The sequence below is a fragment of the Ursus americanus genome, chromosome 14 (genome assembly GCF_024610735.1).
Source record: "Ursus americanus isolate L20-20 chromosome 14, mUrsAme1.1.p, whole genome shotgun sequence".
Classification (NCBI taxonomy): Eukaryota; Metazoa; Chordata; class Mammalia; order Carnivora; family Ursidae; genus Ursus; species Ursus americanus.
Genome location: NC_142140.1, coordinates 63,859,001 through 63,877,803, shown reverse-complemented (window position 1 = coordinate 63,877,803; position 18,803 = coordinate 63,859,001). Strand labels below are relative to the sequence as shown.

General features: G+C 56.6%; 1 protein-coding gene across 4 annotated transcripts in view; it reads right to left on the bottom strand.

Annotated features, from left to right (window-relative positions):
- Nucleotides 1–18,803, bottom strand: part of NTN1 (netrin 1) — a 174,447-nt gene that overhangs the window by 38,415 nt on the left and 117,229 nt on the right. For all 4 annotated transcript variants that reach the window (XM_045797266.2, XM_045797265.2, XM_045797267.2 and 1 more), the window contains exons 4-5: nt 9,598–9,747; nt 6,972–7,025 (exon numbers count right to left, since the gene is read on the bottom strand). In XM_045797266.2, the coding sequence (XP_045653222.1) occupies nt 6,972–7,025; nt 9,598–9,747 (204 nt within the window). The remainder of the gene's footprint in view (nt 1–6,971; nt 7,026–9,597; nt 9,748–18,803) is intronic.

The window sequence follows — 18,803 nt, the reverse complement described above, 5'->3', positions numbered from 1 at the left end:
TATTTATTGAGGATATTCATCTTCGGTCATCCATGTCACAAATATTTTTCTCAGTTTTTAGTTTGTCTTTCTGTTGCTTATAGAGAGTTTTGACGTACAGAAGTTTTTACTTTTATCAACCTAAGATCCTTCCTCTTATGATCTCTGACTTTTGTATCATATTTAGAAAGCTTTCCTCACCCCAAGATTACATTGATGCTGATATGTTTTATTGTAGAACTTTTAAGATTCATTAAAAATACAGAAATATTTGGGATGCCTGGGTGGCTCAGTTGGTTAAGCATCTGCCTTTGGCTCAGGTCATGATCCCAGGGTCCTGGGATCGAGCCCCACGTTGGGCTCCCTGCTCAGCCGGGAGCCTGCTTCTCCCTCTCTCCTCTGCTCATGCTCTCTCTCTCGCTATGTCTCTCTCAAATAAATAAAATAAAATAAAATAGAAATATTTAATCCATTGGGATTTATGTTGGCTTACAGCCTGTAGTAGTAATCTCATTTATTATTATTTAAAATAAATAGCCAGTTTTCCCAGCACCATTTATTGACTGACTCATCCTTTCTTCACAGATTAGTAATCACAGCTTTACCCTCTACTAAGTTCTTATGTTTACATTTGTGTCCATTTCTGGACTTCTACTCAGCTTGTGTGATTTCTCTATCATATAATTTAAATATCCTGGCTATAATATTGTAAAAATCTGGTAAGCCAAGTCGCCCTTCGTTACTCTTCTTTTCAAAAAATTCTTGACTATTGGGCGCCTGGGTGGCGCAGTCGTTAAAGCATCTGCCTTCCGCTCAGGGCGTGATCCCGGCGTTCCGGGATCGAGTCCCACATCGGGCTCCTCTGCTGGGAGCCTGCTTCTTCCTCTCTCACTCGCCTGCTCTGTTCCCTCTCTCGCTGGCTGTCTCTCTGTCACATAAATAAATAAAATCTTTAAAAAAAAAAATTCTTGACTATTAATACTCATTTATTTTTCTAGCTGAACTTAAGAACCCTGTCCTGTCCCATTAGGATTTTGACTAGAATCATGCTAACCTTACAGATTACCTGGGCGAGAATTGGCACTTCATAGTGTTGAGTCCCACCCTCCCAGAATGTGCTAAAATCTTCCTTTTTTTTTTTTTCTCCTTTTTTTCCTGGTCTTCCATAGTGTCCCTTAGAAAAGTGTTACCCTTTGTAAAAATCTACATTCTGTACTTTTAATGCTACATTTATTTCTGTACATTTGGTATTTCTGGTACTCTTCTAATTGGAATTCTGTTTCCATTATACAAATGCTGTGTCTTCATTGATCATTTACTGCAGCCAGACATCCCCTTAACATTATCACTTGCTAGGACTCTGTTTTTATGTAGTTCTTGCTGATACGTAAGAAAACTTACTGCCCTCTGAATGTTCATTGTGTAATGGCCTCCCGGCCACGCACCTGCCCGTTGTAACAATTTTCAGCAGGTTGTGTAATGCCGTGATTTTAGGATGCAAGTATCACCCCGTGTGTGAGAAAGGCACCTGCTCCCCCACCCAAACTGTTTTCTCCTATAAGCAGATCCATCTGCCCCGTCTCACTCAGGGCCGCCTTGTGACCAAAGGGACAGAGCTCTGCATGGTCCTCTACGCCAGCCCCACATGCCGACCGACCACACCCCCTAGAGACACTATAACAGGCACCTGCAAAAACCGGAAGCTTTTAACCGGCTGCCCCCTCCACCTCTACCTTGGTGCTCGGCCCCTACAGATGCACCAGTTTGTCTTCTGTCTTGGTAGAATGCTACCACGTGGCCAGGAAGATACATCTAAAATTACCCTAAATTGGCCAACCGGCATAGCTCCCTGGAGACAGAATGACACGGAGGTCAACGCCACTCGCAGACTCCGAGGCGAGGAGACCTTGCCTGGGATACCTTATGAACCTCCCTGTGACTCAGTCTCTCCTGGGTAACGTGGGGGCTAATAACAGTGCCCACCTCTTCTGAGGGGAACGGATAATTAACGGGTAATAATTGAGAAAAGTACCCAGCACAGAGGAAGCATTCCATAAATGTCGTCTCCTTCCCCTTCTTCACTGAGCCAGAATCTATTTATCTTTAATCATGTGTCTGGTGCAACCTCTTCTGGGGGTCATACTTCTCTGATGGTCACGTACCGAAACAGCTGATCCCGGACAGTCTAACATCCCGTTTTGTACCGCCTTTGAAAACCAGGATTTCCGTCCATTAACAGACTCTGTTCTTGCAAGTGGCATGGGCTGCCTATGTGGTCAGCGATCCCAGCTCCTGCCAGCAGTGCCTCCCCCCATGGACCCACAGGTCCCTCTCTCCTACAGCAGGAGTACTGAAGGCCCAGGAAACCCATCCTTCGCCAGTGACCCCCAAAGGAGAAAGAGGATGCAGGCTGTGTGGCCAGACCTTTTCTACATAACGGGAGGGAACATGGCCCCTGCTGACTGTCTGGAAAGCACAGAGGCCGTCTGCCGTCCCCATGTCCTAGCTGAGGTACTCTTGCGTGGAAATGACATGAGAAGGTGCTCGAAGACACCCCCTGGCCTCTAAATTCCGCCAGTGACCAAGGGGATAGGAGGGCAAGCATGCCCCCATCGCTGCTTATGCCCCAGGACCCTGTCCTCATGGCTCCTGCTCTCCACACAGCCCACCCCAAGCAACCCAGATTCATGTCTCTCCTGGACCCTTGACCTTATGCACGTAACTTTTTTTTTTCAATTGTGGTAAAATACACCTAAAATTTACCATTTTTACCCATTTTCAATGGGGCAATTGAGTGACATTAAGCACGTTCACAATAGGACCCATCCCCACTGTCAAGTTCCAGAACCTTCCTGCCACCCCAAAAGGAAAGCCCATATCCATCAAACATCACTCGCCATTTCTCCCGCCTCCCAGTCTCTGGCAACCACTGATCTACTTCTGGCGTCTGGATTTGCTCATTCTGGGCATTTCATATAAATGGAATCATACACTATGCGGGCGTTTATCTCTGGCTTCTCTCACTCTGGAAACGGTCTTCAAGGTTCATCCTAGTTCACGTGTATCACTACCTCATTCCTTTTTATGACTGAATACTCGTCCCCCGTATGGACGTGCCCCACTGGGTTTACCCATTCGAGCAGCGATGGACATCTGGGCTGTCTCCACCTTTCGGCTATCATGAAGTCGAGCACTTGACCTTAAACCGACTTCCAGTTTTCAACTCTCCGCTAGGTTCAGGGTCCCACAGCAGCTGCTGGGAAGGCTGTGACAAGGACCCCCAGCAGCCCCCTCAGCTGCACCCCACCCCCGCCCCGGGCAGTGCCCCCTGTTCCCTCCCAAGGTCCTCTCAAGAGGCCTCCAGCAAGCTGACCCTCCCCACCTGCCCTCATGCCCATAACTCCCGCCGTAATCCCACCTTCCCCGTGAGCAAGTGCGCAGGCGGGAGACCTCAGCTCGGCTCAATTCACCTCCTCCAATGCCCCACGCGGGCGCTTTCCCGTCTCACTTCCTCCCCGGAAGACGGACGAGTGCAGGACAGTGAGCTATGTTGACGGAGAGACCGCATTCACATAGCTTTTACTACAGTCTGTTGCTATGTTCTATTTCATGATGAGTTATTGTTTGTCTCTTACTGTGCCTGATTTATACGTTAAACTCGGCCGCAGGTATGCCTGTGCGAGAAAAAACAGAGTATGAACAGGGCTCCCTATTATCTGTTGCTTCAAGCATCCACGGGCGTCTTGGAATGTATCCCCGTGGATACAGGCTGGGGGGAGTGGGGCACACAACTGTCTTAGGAAACCAGATCAGGCAGAAGTCAGTCCCCGGGCTCCCGATTTAACCAGTGCTCTTCCCTCCCCACTGTCCCGCCCCGACCAGTACTGAATTCAGGTGTTATCAGTTGGTTTTCCATACTCACCCAACCTATGCCTTATCTTGCAACACGAAAGCCGAAAATGAGAAAGAGCCAAGCTAATCCAGGTTGCAGGTGTATATGAACCCGATTCTTTTCCACAAAAAAATGGAAGGGCTACCAGAGGGCCCACGTGTAAGGTCACCCCCGAGCCCAGCACCCACACCTGGGAGCCCCTGAGGGTAGAGCCCTTCCTACAGCTGCGGCGCTCCTTGGAGTTCTCTCCAGGCCCCCCTCCGGAGCAGATGGCAGGAGGCACCTCGAAGGGCCGCAGCTGGGGGGAGACAGGCCACTGGCGGAGTGTTTACACCAGGGAAAGTGGCAAATGTTCCAGACCAGGCCTGGGGCAGCCAGTTGTCAACCAGTCCCCCAGGCATCTCTGCCTGCCGAGAGCTCTGTAAGGGACGGCAGACAAGTCTATTGCCAGAGGCAGGAAGAGAGCCAACAGGCATTCCAGAAGGGAAAGCCAGCTCAGCAGGAGGGGAAGGGCATTCCTACCAGGAGAAGCAGGGCAGGGAGGGCCCCAGTGGTCCCAGCCCTTCATTCTTCCAGGGAAGCCGACAGACGTCCATGCGCTGTCCAAGGCCTCACAGCCAGCGGAGAATGAGTCCCAGATCGCCTGGCTCCAAACCACACTCCTTCCCTCCTTCCACTGAACCAAACAAACGTGCAGATAACAACCATCTCGGGGCTCATGGAGGGCAAGGGAAGGCAGGTGGCCTTCTTTTAGGCCCCGGGGGGTGGAGGCCTCTGTGACCATAAGTAGGTGGGTTTGGAGTGGGTGGTCCCCGATCCCCTTCCTACCCGGTTTCCTCCAGGGCCCCCACCCCCAACCCCGGGGGCCCGAGACCTCACACGGGCATGGCGTTCCTCACCTCCCTGCCCTAAGAGAGGGTCCCAGTCAGCTCAGTGAGCAGGTGGACAGCGCTCCCTGAGTGAGCCGGCCCTTCGATGGGATGGGTTCAGGCCGAGGTTATGTCTGTCAGCTTTTGGGACAAATTCTCGGTTTATTAACTCTTCTCCATTACACAGGCAAAAGTAAACAAGCTTTTCTCAGGCAGCCTGGTACAGAGACCTTCCCCATTCAAACACTATATATAAACCCAATTTTCTTCCATGAAAAATGGAAGGGCTGAAAGGCTACCAGATGGGCCGTGTGTAAGGTCACCCCCGAGCCCAGCACCCACACCTGGGAGCCCCTGAGGGTGCAGCCCTTCTACAGCTGCTGGGGTCCTCGGAGCGAGAATCGACAGGCTCAGAAGTATGAGCTCCCAGGCCTGCTTCCCAGGGGGCCCCCTGGCCTGCCCACGATGTGCCGGCCAGCTGAGACAGGCAAGCTGGGCTTTGCATGGTGCTAGCCGGCTCCAGAGTCTGGCACTCCGGGCCTGGGGGTGGCCTCAGCTCTCTGGAGGGCGCCCCAGAGACTTCCGGGCACCTGGAGAGCCCCGGAGAAGGTCAGAAAGGTTCAGTCCACAAGCTACGGGCGCCAGGACAAGCATCACACCTGCCTGCTTCACCCCTCCATGAAGAAAGTGCTTTGTCAGGGCCTTTATGGGATGCCTGCTTCATTGAAGTCGTGATTTGAAAGGTGCAGGAGGAAGCAAGAGAAGTCACAGGAAATCAAAAGAACGGCTATGAAAAACTTTTCCTAGCCCAATGCTACCAGTGTTTCTACGTAGTTGCTCAGGAGACTTCCACCTGCCCAGGCGAGATGGTTGCACGTTTTCAAGCCAGGCTGCAAGGACCAGAAACAGGGAGGCGACAGACAGGCTGGGACCCGCCTTGCCCTTGGACCAGCTGGCACACCAGTCCAAGGAGGAGCTTGCCTGGGACCCATGTCACAAGGAGGAAACAAGCACCAAAACTCTGCCAAAGGGAAGTGTCTTCCAGTTTCCAAACTGTTCCCCCCACCCCCCACCGCCCCAGAGCTGGGCTAATTGGGAGGTTCCTTTGAATTATGTTTTTACAGAAAGAGCTCCCTCATCCCGCCTCCCAGGTACTCAATGATGCCACTTCTCTACGATGCCTTCCCATCGCTGTTTCCCCAGGAAGGGTCCCCCTGCAGCTCCACCAAAGGGGACTGAAGACTGCCCAACAACCCAAGACCAGGATCTCTGTGGTTTTCCATGGTGTGGCCTCAGACACTCCCTGCAATGCTCCTGTGTCCTGTCCTGGTTGAGGGCCATTGACCTGACAGCAGGCCTGGCCTGCTCTCCACCAGGCAGGCGCCCCCTCTAGCCAGGCCACGAGCTCTCTTTGCGCCCAAAGCCCAGGCTGCATAACCCCTCCTGGACCAAGGGTCTGGGGACGCCCGGGGACCCTTGCTCCCAGCAATATTTCTAAATGCAAAATAAAAACACCCAAGAGTACAAAGGAAACGAATAATCCTGAAATATACCTATCCAAATATTTTCCAAAAAGCCCAGCTTTACAATACAGTTACATAATATACGTGCTTCTTTATTAATGGTTATAAATCAGGGTCTAGCAGTGGGGCCAGTAACTTCCGTCATTATGAAGCCACAGCGAACATACCCGGTATTTCCTGATCTCTGCCCCGACTCGAACGCGGTGTGCAATTTGCTGTGACTTCTGCGGGCTGCCCACCCTGCTGGGGGTTTGTGGCCCACGGAGAGAGCGCTCAATTTCGGGCAGAAGTGAGGCGCAGTGAGGGTGTGATGCTGTCCCTATCCGGGTTCCAGGCCCCCTGAATCCTGTTCGTGGACCCCTGGGCTCAGGATGCCTTTTCCAGCCCCATCCCCATCCCCACCTTCTCTGCAGCCCCAGCTCCGGCGGTGCTGGGCACACGGACACTGCGAGCCAGGCTGGACGAGCAGGTGGAAGGCAGCTCTGAGGGTCTCAGGCCTGCAGGTGCCAGGAAGCTCCCCCTTTCATTCTTGGAGAGGGCCTCACCGGAAAAATGCCCTGTGGCTCCACACTTCTCAATCCAGCCCCGGGGACGGGGGGGGGGGGGCACCACGCACACCCAGCAGCGCCCTGATGGGGGTTCTGAGGAGTCTAGCAGCTCTGACCCCCCCACCCCTGCCGTCCCCAGGGCAAAGCAGGACACGCCTACCTTCTGGCTCCTCCACGCTGCTGGCAGCTGTGGTCGGTGGTGCCGCCGGGATCTCTGTGCAGTTCGGGATGGAAGGAAGAGAAAACGAGGTAAGAAGACGTTATTTTTGACCTTAGAAGAAGGTGAGCAGAGCAGAGAGTCCCCCCTGGGCCCTCCTCCCTTCCCCACTCCTCAGCCCCAGAGGACGAGGGTCAGGGAGCTGCAGGAAGCCGGCACGGTCCCAGAACGTGGCCTTGCTCTCCTCTGGATACTGTCCCTCCACCTGGCAGGGACAAGAGTGGAGAAAAGGCAGGGTGGGCCCACAGCACGGAGGGCTGACCTTGCCCCCTGCACTGGGCTGGGCCCCTGCGGCAGCAGATGGGGTTTCCCCAGCCCCCACGTAGGATATGACTGCTCCCCTCGGACCTCCCGCGCTGGCGGGGGGGGGGGGGGCTTCTGTGGCAAGGTGGCATGACAGGGGGCTGGGAGGTGCCTCGCACATGCAGAGAGGGGTCTGCACCCCTGGCTCAGGTTCCCACGGGCTCACACTTTTCTCGGTGGCCAGAGGCTGACTAAGGGAGATCCAAGGGCCTGAGAGAAGCAGGTGCTTTCCTGGGGTCGTGCCCTTTCTACCTCGAATGCCAATTCTTTCCTACTAGCTCCTGACTCCTCCCTGTGCTCAGAGAAGGCGGGGAAGTTCCGCCAGTCTCTGGGAAAGACGCCGAGGCATCGACCAAAAGTCCCCAAGGGGAGGGCCTCGCCTCCTCCGGTGAGGGACCACATGAACAGGGGGGCCACAGAGGTCTCCACGAATCACGCAGACTCTGGCCACTATCTGACTGTTCGGGGTAAGACCTCCTTCAACCCCCAGACAGGATCAGCTGGGACCTGTGGCTTGGTGGGTCAAGACGCAACACTCGCTCGGGCCTGGGGGCATGCCTGAGACCCAGCCCTCCATTCGGGGGTCCGCTCTTGCCCTCAGTGGGATTTTATCAGCACCGAGCCCCAGGTGGCCTGTCACCGTAAGCAGCAGGCCACAGACCAGGCCCTCTCTTAGCTGTCGGGAGCTCCGTGGTCCTGATGGCTCAGGTATGTGCAGCACCAGGCCTGGGCCTCGCGCGAGCTGCGGGAGGTGCCCAGAGGGCCCGGCTCCCAGAGCTGTGACCCGACAGGCAGGAGCCCCCTCCCTGGAAACACGGTCTCGGCGCCTGTAGGTGGCGGCCGCAGCAAGAGCTCCCAGCAACCCCAGCGTGGAGAGCCAGTCTTCAGTGCTGGAGGGAATGCCTGGCCTCTGCCAGGGCAGGTCGCAGAGCGAGAATTCCCGCTTCCCAAGGTTTCTGTCCCTGACTGCGGATCATCAGCTCCGTTTCAAGGTCCTTCCTCCTGGGGCTTTGAAGTGGCAGTCCCAGCCACTTCTGAGCTCGTTTGTTTTTCTTATGTTTTCATAACCCCCGGTGGCAGCGCTGGGTTTCCTCCCAGCTTTCTAAAAATGTTCACTCGGCAGCTTTTTGGATAGACGGAAGAGAAGGGTTTCTGCAAGCTGTGAGACTCTGACGAGTAGAGGTGGTCGTGAAAACCGTGTCAAGGTGTTCTGCGATGCATGGATACGGAGCTCAATTTCCTGGGGCCGGGATTTGGGTTATCCGCTGCGACTGGACCGCTGTGACCAGCCTGGGCCAGCGGACTCTCCTAGAAAGAGCCAGCGGGTCAATATGTCCGGCTCCGCACGTCATACATACGGTCCCTGCTGTGGCTACCCAGCTGCAGAGCTCAAAGCAGCCAGAGACAGCAGGTATGCAGCGGGCGTGGCCGTGTCCCCTAACACTTTATGGACACTCACTTTTCATTTCAAGCATTCCACATGTCATAAAATATTCGTCTTCTGACTTTGGTTTCAATCATTAAAGAATTATTAAAAGAAAACACTGAGCCCCACAAAAACAGGTGGTAGGTCAAATCCCCGGGCCAGCTAACTAACCCCGGCTCCTCAGAAGCAGACCTCTTCCGTCGGGACTGCCTACTTAGCTGGGATCCGCTCCTTTTTCTGCTCTCCCTTCTGGGTTAGGTCAGCCTTGCACACGGTATCAAGAAGGCCAAGGGCCGGGGGCCGGCTCCCAGCCAGGCTTGACTTCCGACCAAGGCTGAGTCTCCATTCGTAACACCTGGTACGATCCTAGCAGTTACAAAATATTAAGTCCCTTCCGAGCCGCGGCCCCTGGGTGGCCCCTGCCGTCTTGCTCGCCCCCTCCTCTCATTCCAGCAACTATGGAGTTAACAGCTGGTCCAAGGGGCCCCCAGGACTCTAAGGGGAGCCATCATGCCGTGGGGGGGCCACACATGCGAGCCTGTAGCGTCAGCTCCTGACCCCTGGAATAAGCCACCCCAGGTCTGGGGGCCAAGGCAGACTATGGGACTAGGCCCTGGGTGGAGGAAAGGGGCTTGCTTCCCCCTGGGAGCCGGAGACTCAGTCTTTATCGGGACAGAGAAGAGCAGGCTGCCTCTGCTGAGCTCCCAGCTGCTTCTGCAAGGACCCTCCCAGGCTGAGCCCAGGCTCAACCCGCTGGACGTCAGCGGGGTTCAGAGAGGGCTTCTGACCCACGGCCCAGCCAGAGCCAGGAGGGGGAGGGGGAGGGCGCCTGGCACGTACTTATGCAGGGGGCGATGGGAGAGCGGCTCTGCTGGTAGCCCTTGGCACAGCGGTTGCAGGTGATGCCGGTCACGCCGTCCTTGCAGGGACACTGGCCCGTGGTCTGATTGCAGGTCTTGCCGGCCGCGCCCACGGGGTGGCAATCGCAGGCTGTGGAGGACACACGACAGGAGGCTCAGAGGGGGGCGGGGGGGGTGGCCGGCCCCTCCCTTGCGATCCCGCCCCGCCTCGGGGCGCCCCATGGACCCCATACCCGGGAGGAGGGGGGAAGCACGGGGGTGAGGGGGGGCAGGCCCAGTCAAACACACACACGCACACACACACACACACACACACACACACATTCTAGAAGCTCTGATCACCGGCCACCTGCCTCCCTGGAAATGGGAATGGAAATCAAAATGGACCACCATGACAGGCCGTTTTGGCAGCCGGGAAGTAGAGCAGGGGGCCCCTCCAAAGCCCCTCCAAAGCCCAGAGGGGAAGGCCGGCACTCGAGGATGTTTTCGGGAGGGCAAAGCCCACAGGCCGATCACAAGTGGAGGGGTCTGAACCCCCACAGGGTAAGTCTGCGTCTCCCCGCTCCTCTGCCCCAGGCCTCCTTCCCTACCGTCCAGGTGGGAGGCGTGGGGTTTGGGACCCGATACAGCCTTGGGGTTTCCCAGGTCAGACGGGCTGGCCAGAGAGGTGAGACTTGCCAGGCTGCCGCGCCCACCCTGATGGGCAGCCAGGAGGTCCGAGGGGCCACCCGGGGCCGCAGTGGTCACCTAGTTCAACCCCGTGATTAGATGTGCAGAGACCAGCGAGGGGAAGGACCCTCCAAGGGCCTCGCAGAAACGGAGCGGCCATGCTGGGAGCTAGAGGTCCTGACTCCGAGGTCAGGGGCTGCTGTACCCCAGAGCAGACCCTACACCACTTCCCCCGGTTTGGAACAGGCTAGAGAGCTGGGGTGGCCCACCCTGGTGTGTGCTGCATCCCAGGGTCCCTCCCTGTGTTCCAAGGACGTGATCCCAGTGATGGAGTGGCCGGAGGACATCGTGGGGGGCAACCCCACTGCTACGGACTGAACGCTTGTATCTCCCCAGATTCACACCGAAGCCCTAAACCCCAGTGTGATGGGGCCAGGAGGTAGGCCTTCAGGTGGTGGTCAGGTTGAGATGACATCATGGAGCTGGGCCCCCTTCTAAGAAGAGGAAGGGAGGGACTTCTCTGCACAAGCATGCAGCAAGAAGCCGCCCCTGCTCCAGGAAGCCGGCCTTCCCCAGACACGGACCTGGGGTGCGCTGACCTTGCACTTCTCAGCCTCCGGAACCGTGAGAAACACACCGCTTGTTTAAACCACCCCGTCTGTGGTGTGCTGTTACAGCAGCCCGAGCGACCAAGGCACCCACCAAGCCCGGGCTGCTCGGGCAAGAGGAGCTGTGCCCACAGACGGGGCACCCGAGTTCCCAGCCCAATCCTGCTTCCTGGAATCCAGGGGTGGGCTCAGGGTGCGGGGGGCGGGGGGGCAGGCAGGATGAAGGGGGCAGACATGCAGCCTCTCCCTGCACCGCCCACCCCCTTCCCCAGGGAAGCCTGGGTGTGGGGCGAGGAGGCGGGGGGGAGGGGGGCATCTACAGGAAGCTGCTAAGTGTTTCTGCTCCAAATGGGAAAAAAACACCCAAGAAAAGAAGTGTGAGGAGAGTGTCCAGCCAGCACTGTTCGACGAGGCACGAGCCTGCCAATGAGAACGCGGCCCCCCCACCCCCCCAAGCCGGCCCGGGGCCCAGAGTGGCCGACAAGAAGTCGGAAGCGGGAGGCAGAAAGGAGAGGAATGTGAGGAATTGTTGTCAAAGTTGTGTCTGGACATGTGGGAGCTTCTGGAAGCTCTCTGGGTGGGGGACCTGGCCCTGGGTGCCCCCTGGTCAGGTTAGAGGAGGGCAGGGGACACAGGCCGGGGACGGAAGGAATGGGGGTGCCACACAGGCAGCCCGGGACGGAGTGAGGGGCTGTCAGCGGGTTTCTCCTGTCGCAGGATCCACGGGAGGACAATGGCGCTGTCCCCGTCTCGTCCCTGTAAACAGCAGTAAATCCTTCTGTTAGGAACTTGTCTTCTTCAATTTCCCCTAAATTCAAGTTCATCCCCCGATGGTCTGGTCTTTCGTTTTCTCTTCTTCTGTGGTGAGAAAAGACTCAGGCTGGGGACGATGCTGTGAGGAGGGGATGTCTGGAGAAGCCCTCTGACCGTTCCCTGTGCCCTGAAATCCCGCTCCTGCGGTGGGAAGGCGCATTGGGCCCAGGCAGCATCTTTAAGACACGGCCACGTGAAAACAAAGGGCCATAGCACAGGACCCCACTGTCCCAAGCCCGGTGGGGGCCACGGGGTGCCGGGTGGATATGCACTCCCAAGGCTCATGCCAGCTGACCTCCCGTGACCTGCTTTGCAAGCCTGCTGGTAATACTAAGATTCGTGCCAAGACCTCCTCTCCTCCATGCTGACGGAACACAGCTGTGTGCCAGTAACTTCTGGATCCCAGTGCTTGGCTGGGAGGAGGTCACCAAAGGTTGCTCAGGCCCTGAAGGGTCAGAGCCAAGTCACCCAGAGGCCCAGGTCGCCTTTCCCAAAGCAGGAGCCGTCCGGAGCAGAATCTCGGGGGGCTGCCGTGGGCGGACGGCACAGTCCTCACCCGTGGCCCCTTGCAGCTAGTGACCTGTCCGCTGCCTGGGCTGTTGAGCTGCTGGGTTCGGCGGGGGGGGGGGTGCCAGGTGACAGCTGACATCGGCTGAAGGCGAGGGCCATCCTCAGCGATGGTGGGAAGCTGGCTTGTCCTCCGGGCCCATCCTTTGATTAAAGAACGGGGTGCTTCGCTGCTTGGTTTCCAATCTTTCTCCCCAGATTTTGCAGAGACTGTGAGCCCTTGGCCCTTTCGCCTGGTCTGACAGAGGCAGCAAGCAGGCTGGCTGTGCTTCCGTGAAAAATCACTGTTCCGGGAAAAGAAGCCATCGGGGTGCCAAAGGGGGTGGGGGCCTCAGAAAGCTGCTCAGGTCACCTCCAGGGCAGTGGGACCATGAGCAGAGGCGAGCATGTCTCCAGCACAGTGCCACCGCCCGGATACCTGTGAACACCTGAGCACGTCCAACGCTCTCACACACCGTCCCCTCGGCTCCTCCCACCAGCCTATGGAATCCGCACGGCCACAGAGGACGAGACTGCGGGCTGCCCAGAAGAACCCTAGGGGAAGGGAGGCGGTAAGGGCCTGATCTCTCAGGGCATCATGGAGACCCTCACCCACTCCGGACAGCCCCCTCTCACTTCCTGGTCTACAAGGAGAAATCCTAGCTTACCTGGCTTGGCGGGCTTTCTGTTACCTGGGGGCCAATTGTAATTCTAACACTTGCATTGCATCATTCTCGATCCCAAGCAACAGAGCCCCAAAGCAAGGACCATCCCTCCAAAACCCACACATAAGGAAAGCCCAAGTTACATCCTCTATGCAAAGAAGGGTGAGAGCTCCAAGGTGTGGGGACAAGTGACAGGTGACCATGCTGCACAGTGGGTTCCCCTGCAGCCTGGGACAAGACAAGCAGCTGGCAAGGTCCAAGGAAGGAAGTCTGAGCCCACCAGTTACAAAGGAGGCCCCGGGTCCCGACCCTTAGGGAGAGAAAGCCAAAGGGATCCCGCTGTATTCGCTCACCCCAGAAACAGACCGAGACACACACACAGATTTCTATAAACTTAAGTTCACACGGACATGCTTAGACCCATACAGATACAAACACACGTAGATCGCACAGGCTCACCTGGGACCACAGCGGGCAGGGCAACAGAAGGGCGGGGCTGAGCAGGGGTGTGGGGGGATGTGGAAGGGAAGGGAGTGGAGGTCTTCCCCGGGCAAGGAGTCTGGTGAGGGGACGAGGAGACAGCCTCCCTCATCCTTCCGAGAACAGGGTCTGGGGCAGAGCGCCTCCTGCCACTGGAAAGCCATCTGGCGACTGCCGTTTCCCTGGAAGTCAGCCACTTTTTCGGAGGTCAATCCCTTCCGTGGCAGGTCACCCTGTGTGCACGGGGCAGGCAGCACCTGGTCATGGGAACCGATCTCCCCAAGGGCTTCTCCATAGAGGAAGGTGAGGCCAGACGGAAGCCCAGGGCCCTGAGAAGGCAGCACGATTAGGTTTCTCACACCCGCGGCGGGCTGGAGTGCCTCCCGGCGTGGAGGGGAGCCCGGGCAGCCTCTGCTCTAGGCCATGAGTCAGGGACAGCCAGCTCAGGGCACACAGACGGGTTTCTAGAGGCATCAGCACACCCAGGTCCAGGCCCGTCCTGCCAGGACTGCTGTGTGACTCTGGGTTGGTGCCTTGCTCTCTCTGGACCACAGGTGGCTCTTCCACCTTAACGGTCCCATGCTTGGTGACTATGGCTCCAGGGCCCCAGGCAGCATCCCCGTCCCCGGAACTGCTAGAGGTCACCGCAGTTCCGGCCCAGAGGACACACTCCCTGGTGCACCAGGCCTTCCGTCCACACCCAGAGCCCTGGCAAAGCAGACCCAAAAGGCAGACAGTCCTGATCCCGGGCTGCTTGTCCCCAGCACTGCCTCTCCCAGCTCCTTCTGACGCCCTCTGTCCTGGGTCCCTGAAGGCCCACAGTCTCCAATAGGAGAGGATGCGCGTCCGAGGCCAGCCTCCTCCACCACAACTCACATGATGGCATTTGGAAACCCATTCTGGGCTCCCATCAGGAGATCTGGCTACTCTTCCTGCAGACTGGCTCCAGGGGCCCTCGGGGGCAGGCAGGACCCTCCAGGGGACATGCTTGCGGAGGAGTGGGGAGGTGGCTTGGTACCCAGACGCCGTGGAGCTGCTCAGGCGGAGGGGGAAGTTGGAACGACCACAGCACCGACCCTACTTCAGAGGTCATCACGGCTCACACACCCACACATTCTGCACTAAGCCTTGACTCAGCATCGGCTTCCCCAGGCCCATCGCTGGCCTTGTGAGAAGGCAGACCATCAGCTTGGGGTTCCTGATCACGCTGTCAGGGAGTGTGGCTGCTCCCAAGAGCCGACCAGGAGGCCGCCTGGGGCTCCAAGGCCTGCCGTTCACGCCCAAGAGCCATGTCTGCCCGTGGTGCTGGGCCAGCACGAGACATTCTTCTCTGCTTTGCTGAGACTGCTCGGTGTGCCTGGATGCCAGCCACAGTGACAGTGAAGACAGGCAGGACCCTCCATGTGGGCCAGGCTGAGCTCCAGCTGCAGTGGGAGGTCAGGTAGGGAGGAGGGAGGAGGGAGGGAGAAGAGGGAGGAGGAAAGAGAAAGAGTAGGAAAGAGGAGGAAGGGGAGGAGGGGGAGGAGAGGAGGGAGGAAGAGTGAGAGGAAGAGGAGGGGGAGAGATGAGGAGCGGGAGGAGGAGGGAGGAGGCGGTGGAGAGAGGAAGAAGGAGGAAGAGGGAAGAAGGAAGGACCATCAGGAGGGGGAGGAGGACTGGAGCATGCTCAGTGCAGGTGAGAGTAGTACACGAAGACAGAGAGGGTCAGCATCTTCACAGAAAATCAGGTTCAGATCCGAAGGGTTGTCTCTTGTATGTGTGTCGGGCCTCTTGGGGGAAGCCCGGTGGGAACCCCCTCACCCAGAGGTGACACCGGGGAGAAAAAATGTCAGGCCCTAAGGGGTGTCCAGGAACCTGCTTTTTCTCCACTGCCCAAAACGGGGTGAAGAGGACTGGCCACCAAGAAGAAAAACATGGAAGCTGGTCAAGACCCCTGGGGTGTTCCAGAACGCAGGGGACCTGATGCAAGGTGGCAGACCAGTTGGGGTTCAGGGAAGCCAGGCAAGAGGAGGAGCGAATGCTGACCCAAGGGGCACTGGTCGCCCACTGAGCTCAGAGCTGGGACTAACGGGAGATGAGGTCCAAAGACATGGTGTCAGAGAGCCTGATGGAAGCAGCTTCTCACCACCACCACCACCACCACCACCATCATTGTCGTCATCGTCATCATTTCATTTGCACGGAGCAACATCACTTTATTTACCGTACAGTTCTATGGGTTTTATCACATACACAGATACCTATAACCACCACCCCAATCAGGATATAGAACATTCCAACTCTCCCCAGAAGTTCCTCGTGCTCCTCTGTGGTCAGCAACCCCACCCCAACTCCTGGTGACCATGGAGGTACCATATGGAGTCTTCGGGACTGGTCTCCTTTACTCAGCCAAATGCATCTGAGACATGTCTGGGCTGCTGTGTCAATCAATCGTTTGTTCATTTTCATTGCCCAGTAGTGCTCCACGGGACACAGACTGCAAGGTTTTATGGCAGATCTATGTTTAATTTTATAAGAAACTGCAAAACTGTTTTCCAGAGTGGCTGTGCCATTTTGAATTCCCACCAACAGTGTATGAGAGTTCCAGTTAATACACATCCACGCCGAAGCTTGGAATTGTCGGTACTTTGTGTTTTCGACGTTCTAATAGGTGTGCAATGGTATCTCATGGTTTTAATCTGTATTTCTCTAATGACTAATGATGGTTCATATGTTACACTGTCATCTGTGTATCTTTGGTAAGTACCTGTTCAAATATGTCACCCATTTCTAACTGAGTGGTCTGTTTTCTTATTGTTGAGTTTTGAGAGTTCTTTACATATTGTGAATCACATCCTTTGTCGGGTATGTGATGTGCAAACATTTTCTCCCATCTGTGGCACATCTCATAGAAGGAGCATCTTAAAAAGTAGGCCACATGCATCACTTCAAGTCTCTCCTCTCCTGGCTCCCCCCCCCCCCCCATGGCTTCTACTGCTGTTGGAATGGGGTATTCTTCCTGTCCACGCTTTCAGGAGCTGCCCCGCCTCGACCTCAGCTCCCTTTCCTACTTCCAGACCCTGGTACTGTGCTTCCCTTAGATTCCTCAAGGCTGCTTGCTCCTCACATCACAGGTCTCACCTCAAATGTTCTGTCCTCATAGAGGCCATCCCTGGCCACCTTGCAGAGTGGCTCCCCACCGCGCCACGTCACACTCTCCTGCCGCCCTGTGTATTTCCTCCACGTGACTCACCACAACCTATATAATCTTCTACTTACCTTTTCTCTTTTGTTTACCATCAACCTCTCTCCAGAAAGCTAGCTCCAAGGGAATGTGTCAGCCTTGGTCCCCACTGTCACCACCCCCCTCCTGCATGCAGCAGGTGCTCAATAAACACTTGCTCATTCAGTGCACAAACTCGGGCCAAATCCCCTCCCTGGAGGGAAGAAGTGGGGCAGCAGGAAAGATAATCCCCTCACATCCTAGATCATCAGCAACTTCCATGCGGAACACTCCCCACTCCTAAATTCTGCACGCTCATGAGGGAGCGAGGATAATTTACGTCCGTAGATGACGCACAAACCGCATCTCAGCTGTCTGTCTGTCCACCTCCCCCACAACTACGCTTTCCTTTCTCCCAGCAGTGGCTAACAAGGCACAAAAGAATAAATGTTTCAAGTTCCACTACCTCGCCGCTCCCCTGCCACCTTTGGATCGAGGTGCAGACAGCAGGAAGTGAAAGGGGAGGGGAGCCCCGTAATCCCAAGCTGGGTTATTTGACCCTCCGTGATCTAGTTAACCATAGCCTTCCTGCACCTGATTTACAGCCCAGGCGGAAGGCACGGGTCTTACAGATGGTTCCCAGAGAGAGACTGAGACGGGGAGAGACAGCGTCTGTGTGTGTGTGTGTGTGTGTGTGTGTGTGTGTGTGCGCGCGCGCGCGCACGCGCGCGCATACAGGCTCCGGGCAGGTGGGCGGGGGCTGGACAGCAGCACAATGGGGAGGCACCGAGCACCTGGGTCCCATGTAGCGGGGCAGTGGGGGCCAGTGCATCCCGCTCCCCGCACCAGGCCGGTCAGGAGCCCCTCAGAGGCTGCCGGGCCTTTCTTGGTGGCACCTTTAGATGTACTTTTGCACGCACACAGCCCATCCCCACCTCTCTGCTCAGTGCTTCCACAAGCAGCTGCCAGGCACTCATCTCTGCTGTTCAACTCGCATGCTATTTTTGCCCCCAAAGCACATCAATCCTTTATGGAGAGTGTGCAACAGCATTAGGGCAAACACCGGGGCTGAGCCCTTCCAGTGAGAGGGGCTGGGTCCCCCATGCACCACCGCTCACTGAAGGAACTAAGGCAACCAGACAGTCTCTGCTCTGCTCTGCTCTCTGCCAACGGGAATGACACACAGAGCTGAGCCTGAAAGACCCCGTTTTAGGAGCGGGGCACGTGTGTGGGTCAGGGGAGCGGGGACTCTCCTGACTTGTAAAGACCCCGAACAACGTCGCCTACACCTAATTTCCTGGCTCTGCCAGTTCTTCCAAGCTCCAGGGTCACAAACTTCACCGACATAAGACATTGTCCCGTTGTTATCGGGGACCCGTAAAATTCTGAAGATTTAAAAAGAGCACGCAGGACGTGGAATGTGGAAGCTGGCCGGGACTCAGAGACCATAAATTTGAACACGATTTCACAGATGAGGATACTGAGGTCTAGGGAGGTCACATGACTTCCCTGATGCTGCATGGGCTTTGAACCTGGAGCCAAATCCGGAGATTGGGATTTCTGACCCCCCCGGTCCCCGGTCCCCGGTCCCCCGGGGAACAGGGTAAGGATGCGCCAACAGAGGCCACAGTTGGAGTTGGCTCTTCCGTGGGGGAATTTCCTCTCCTTCTGATTTTTCCCTCTCCCCGTGAGTGCTGGGCCGTATCGGCCCCCTGACAGAGCCCACTCCTGGTGTGCGGGCTCTGCCCTCTAAGCTGGGAGCTGCTGCGGCCACTGAGCGCCTTCCTTCCTAAGACGACCACACTTCTCCCTGCACTTCCAACGTGATCACAGACCGGAAATAAATGTCACGCGGGACCCACAGAACAAAGGGCACTCCTGAGGCTTGTAGGCTTTTGTAGGCTGCCTGGATATCACCGTAGAGTCAGGAAGGAGTGTGGGGTCCCAGGTTCCTAGCTGTGGTGTGACTACACCCTCAAATGAGAGGGAGACAAACCACGAGAGACTCTTAACTCTAGGAAACAAACTGAGGGTTGCTGGAGGGGAAGGGAAGGGGGGCGGGGAGATGGGGTAACTGGGCGATGGGCATTAAGGAGGGCACGTGATGAGATGAGCACTGGGTTGTTGTGTTGTTTTTTTTTTAAGGTCCGGGGGAGCAGCAGAGGGAGAGGGAGAGGGAGAAGCAGGCTCCCCACTGAGCAGG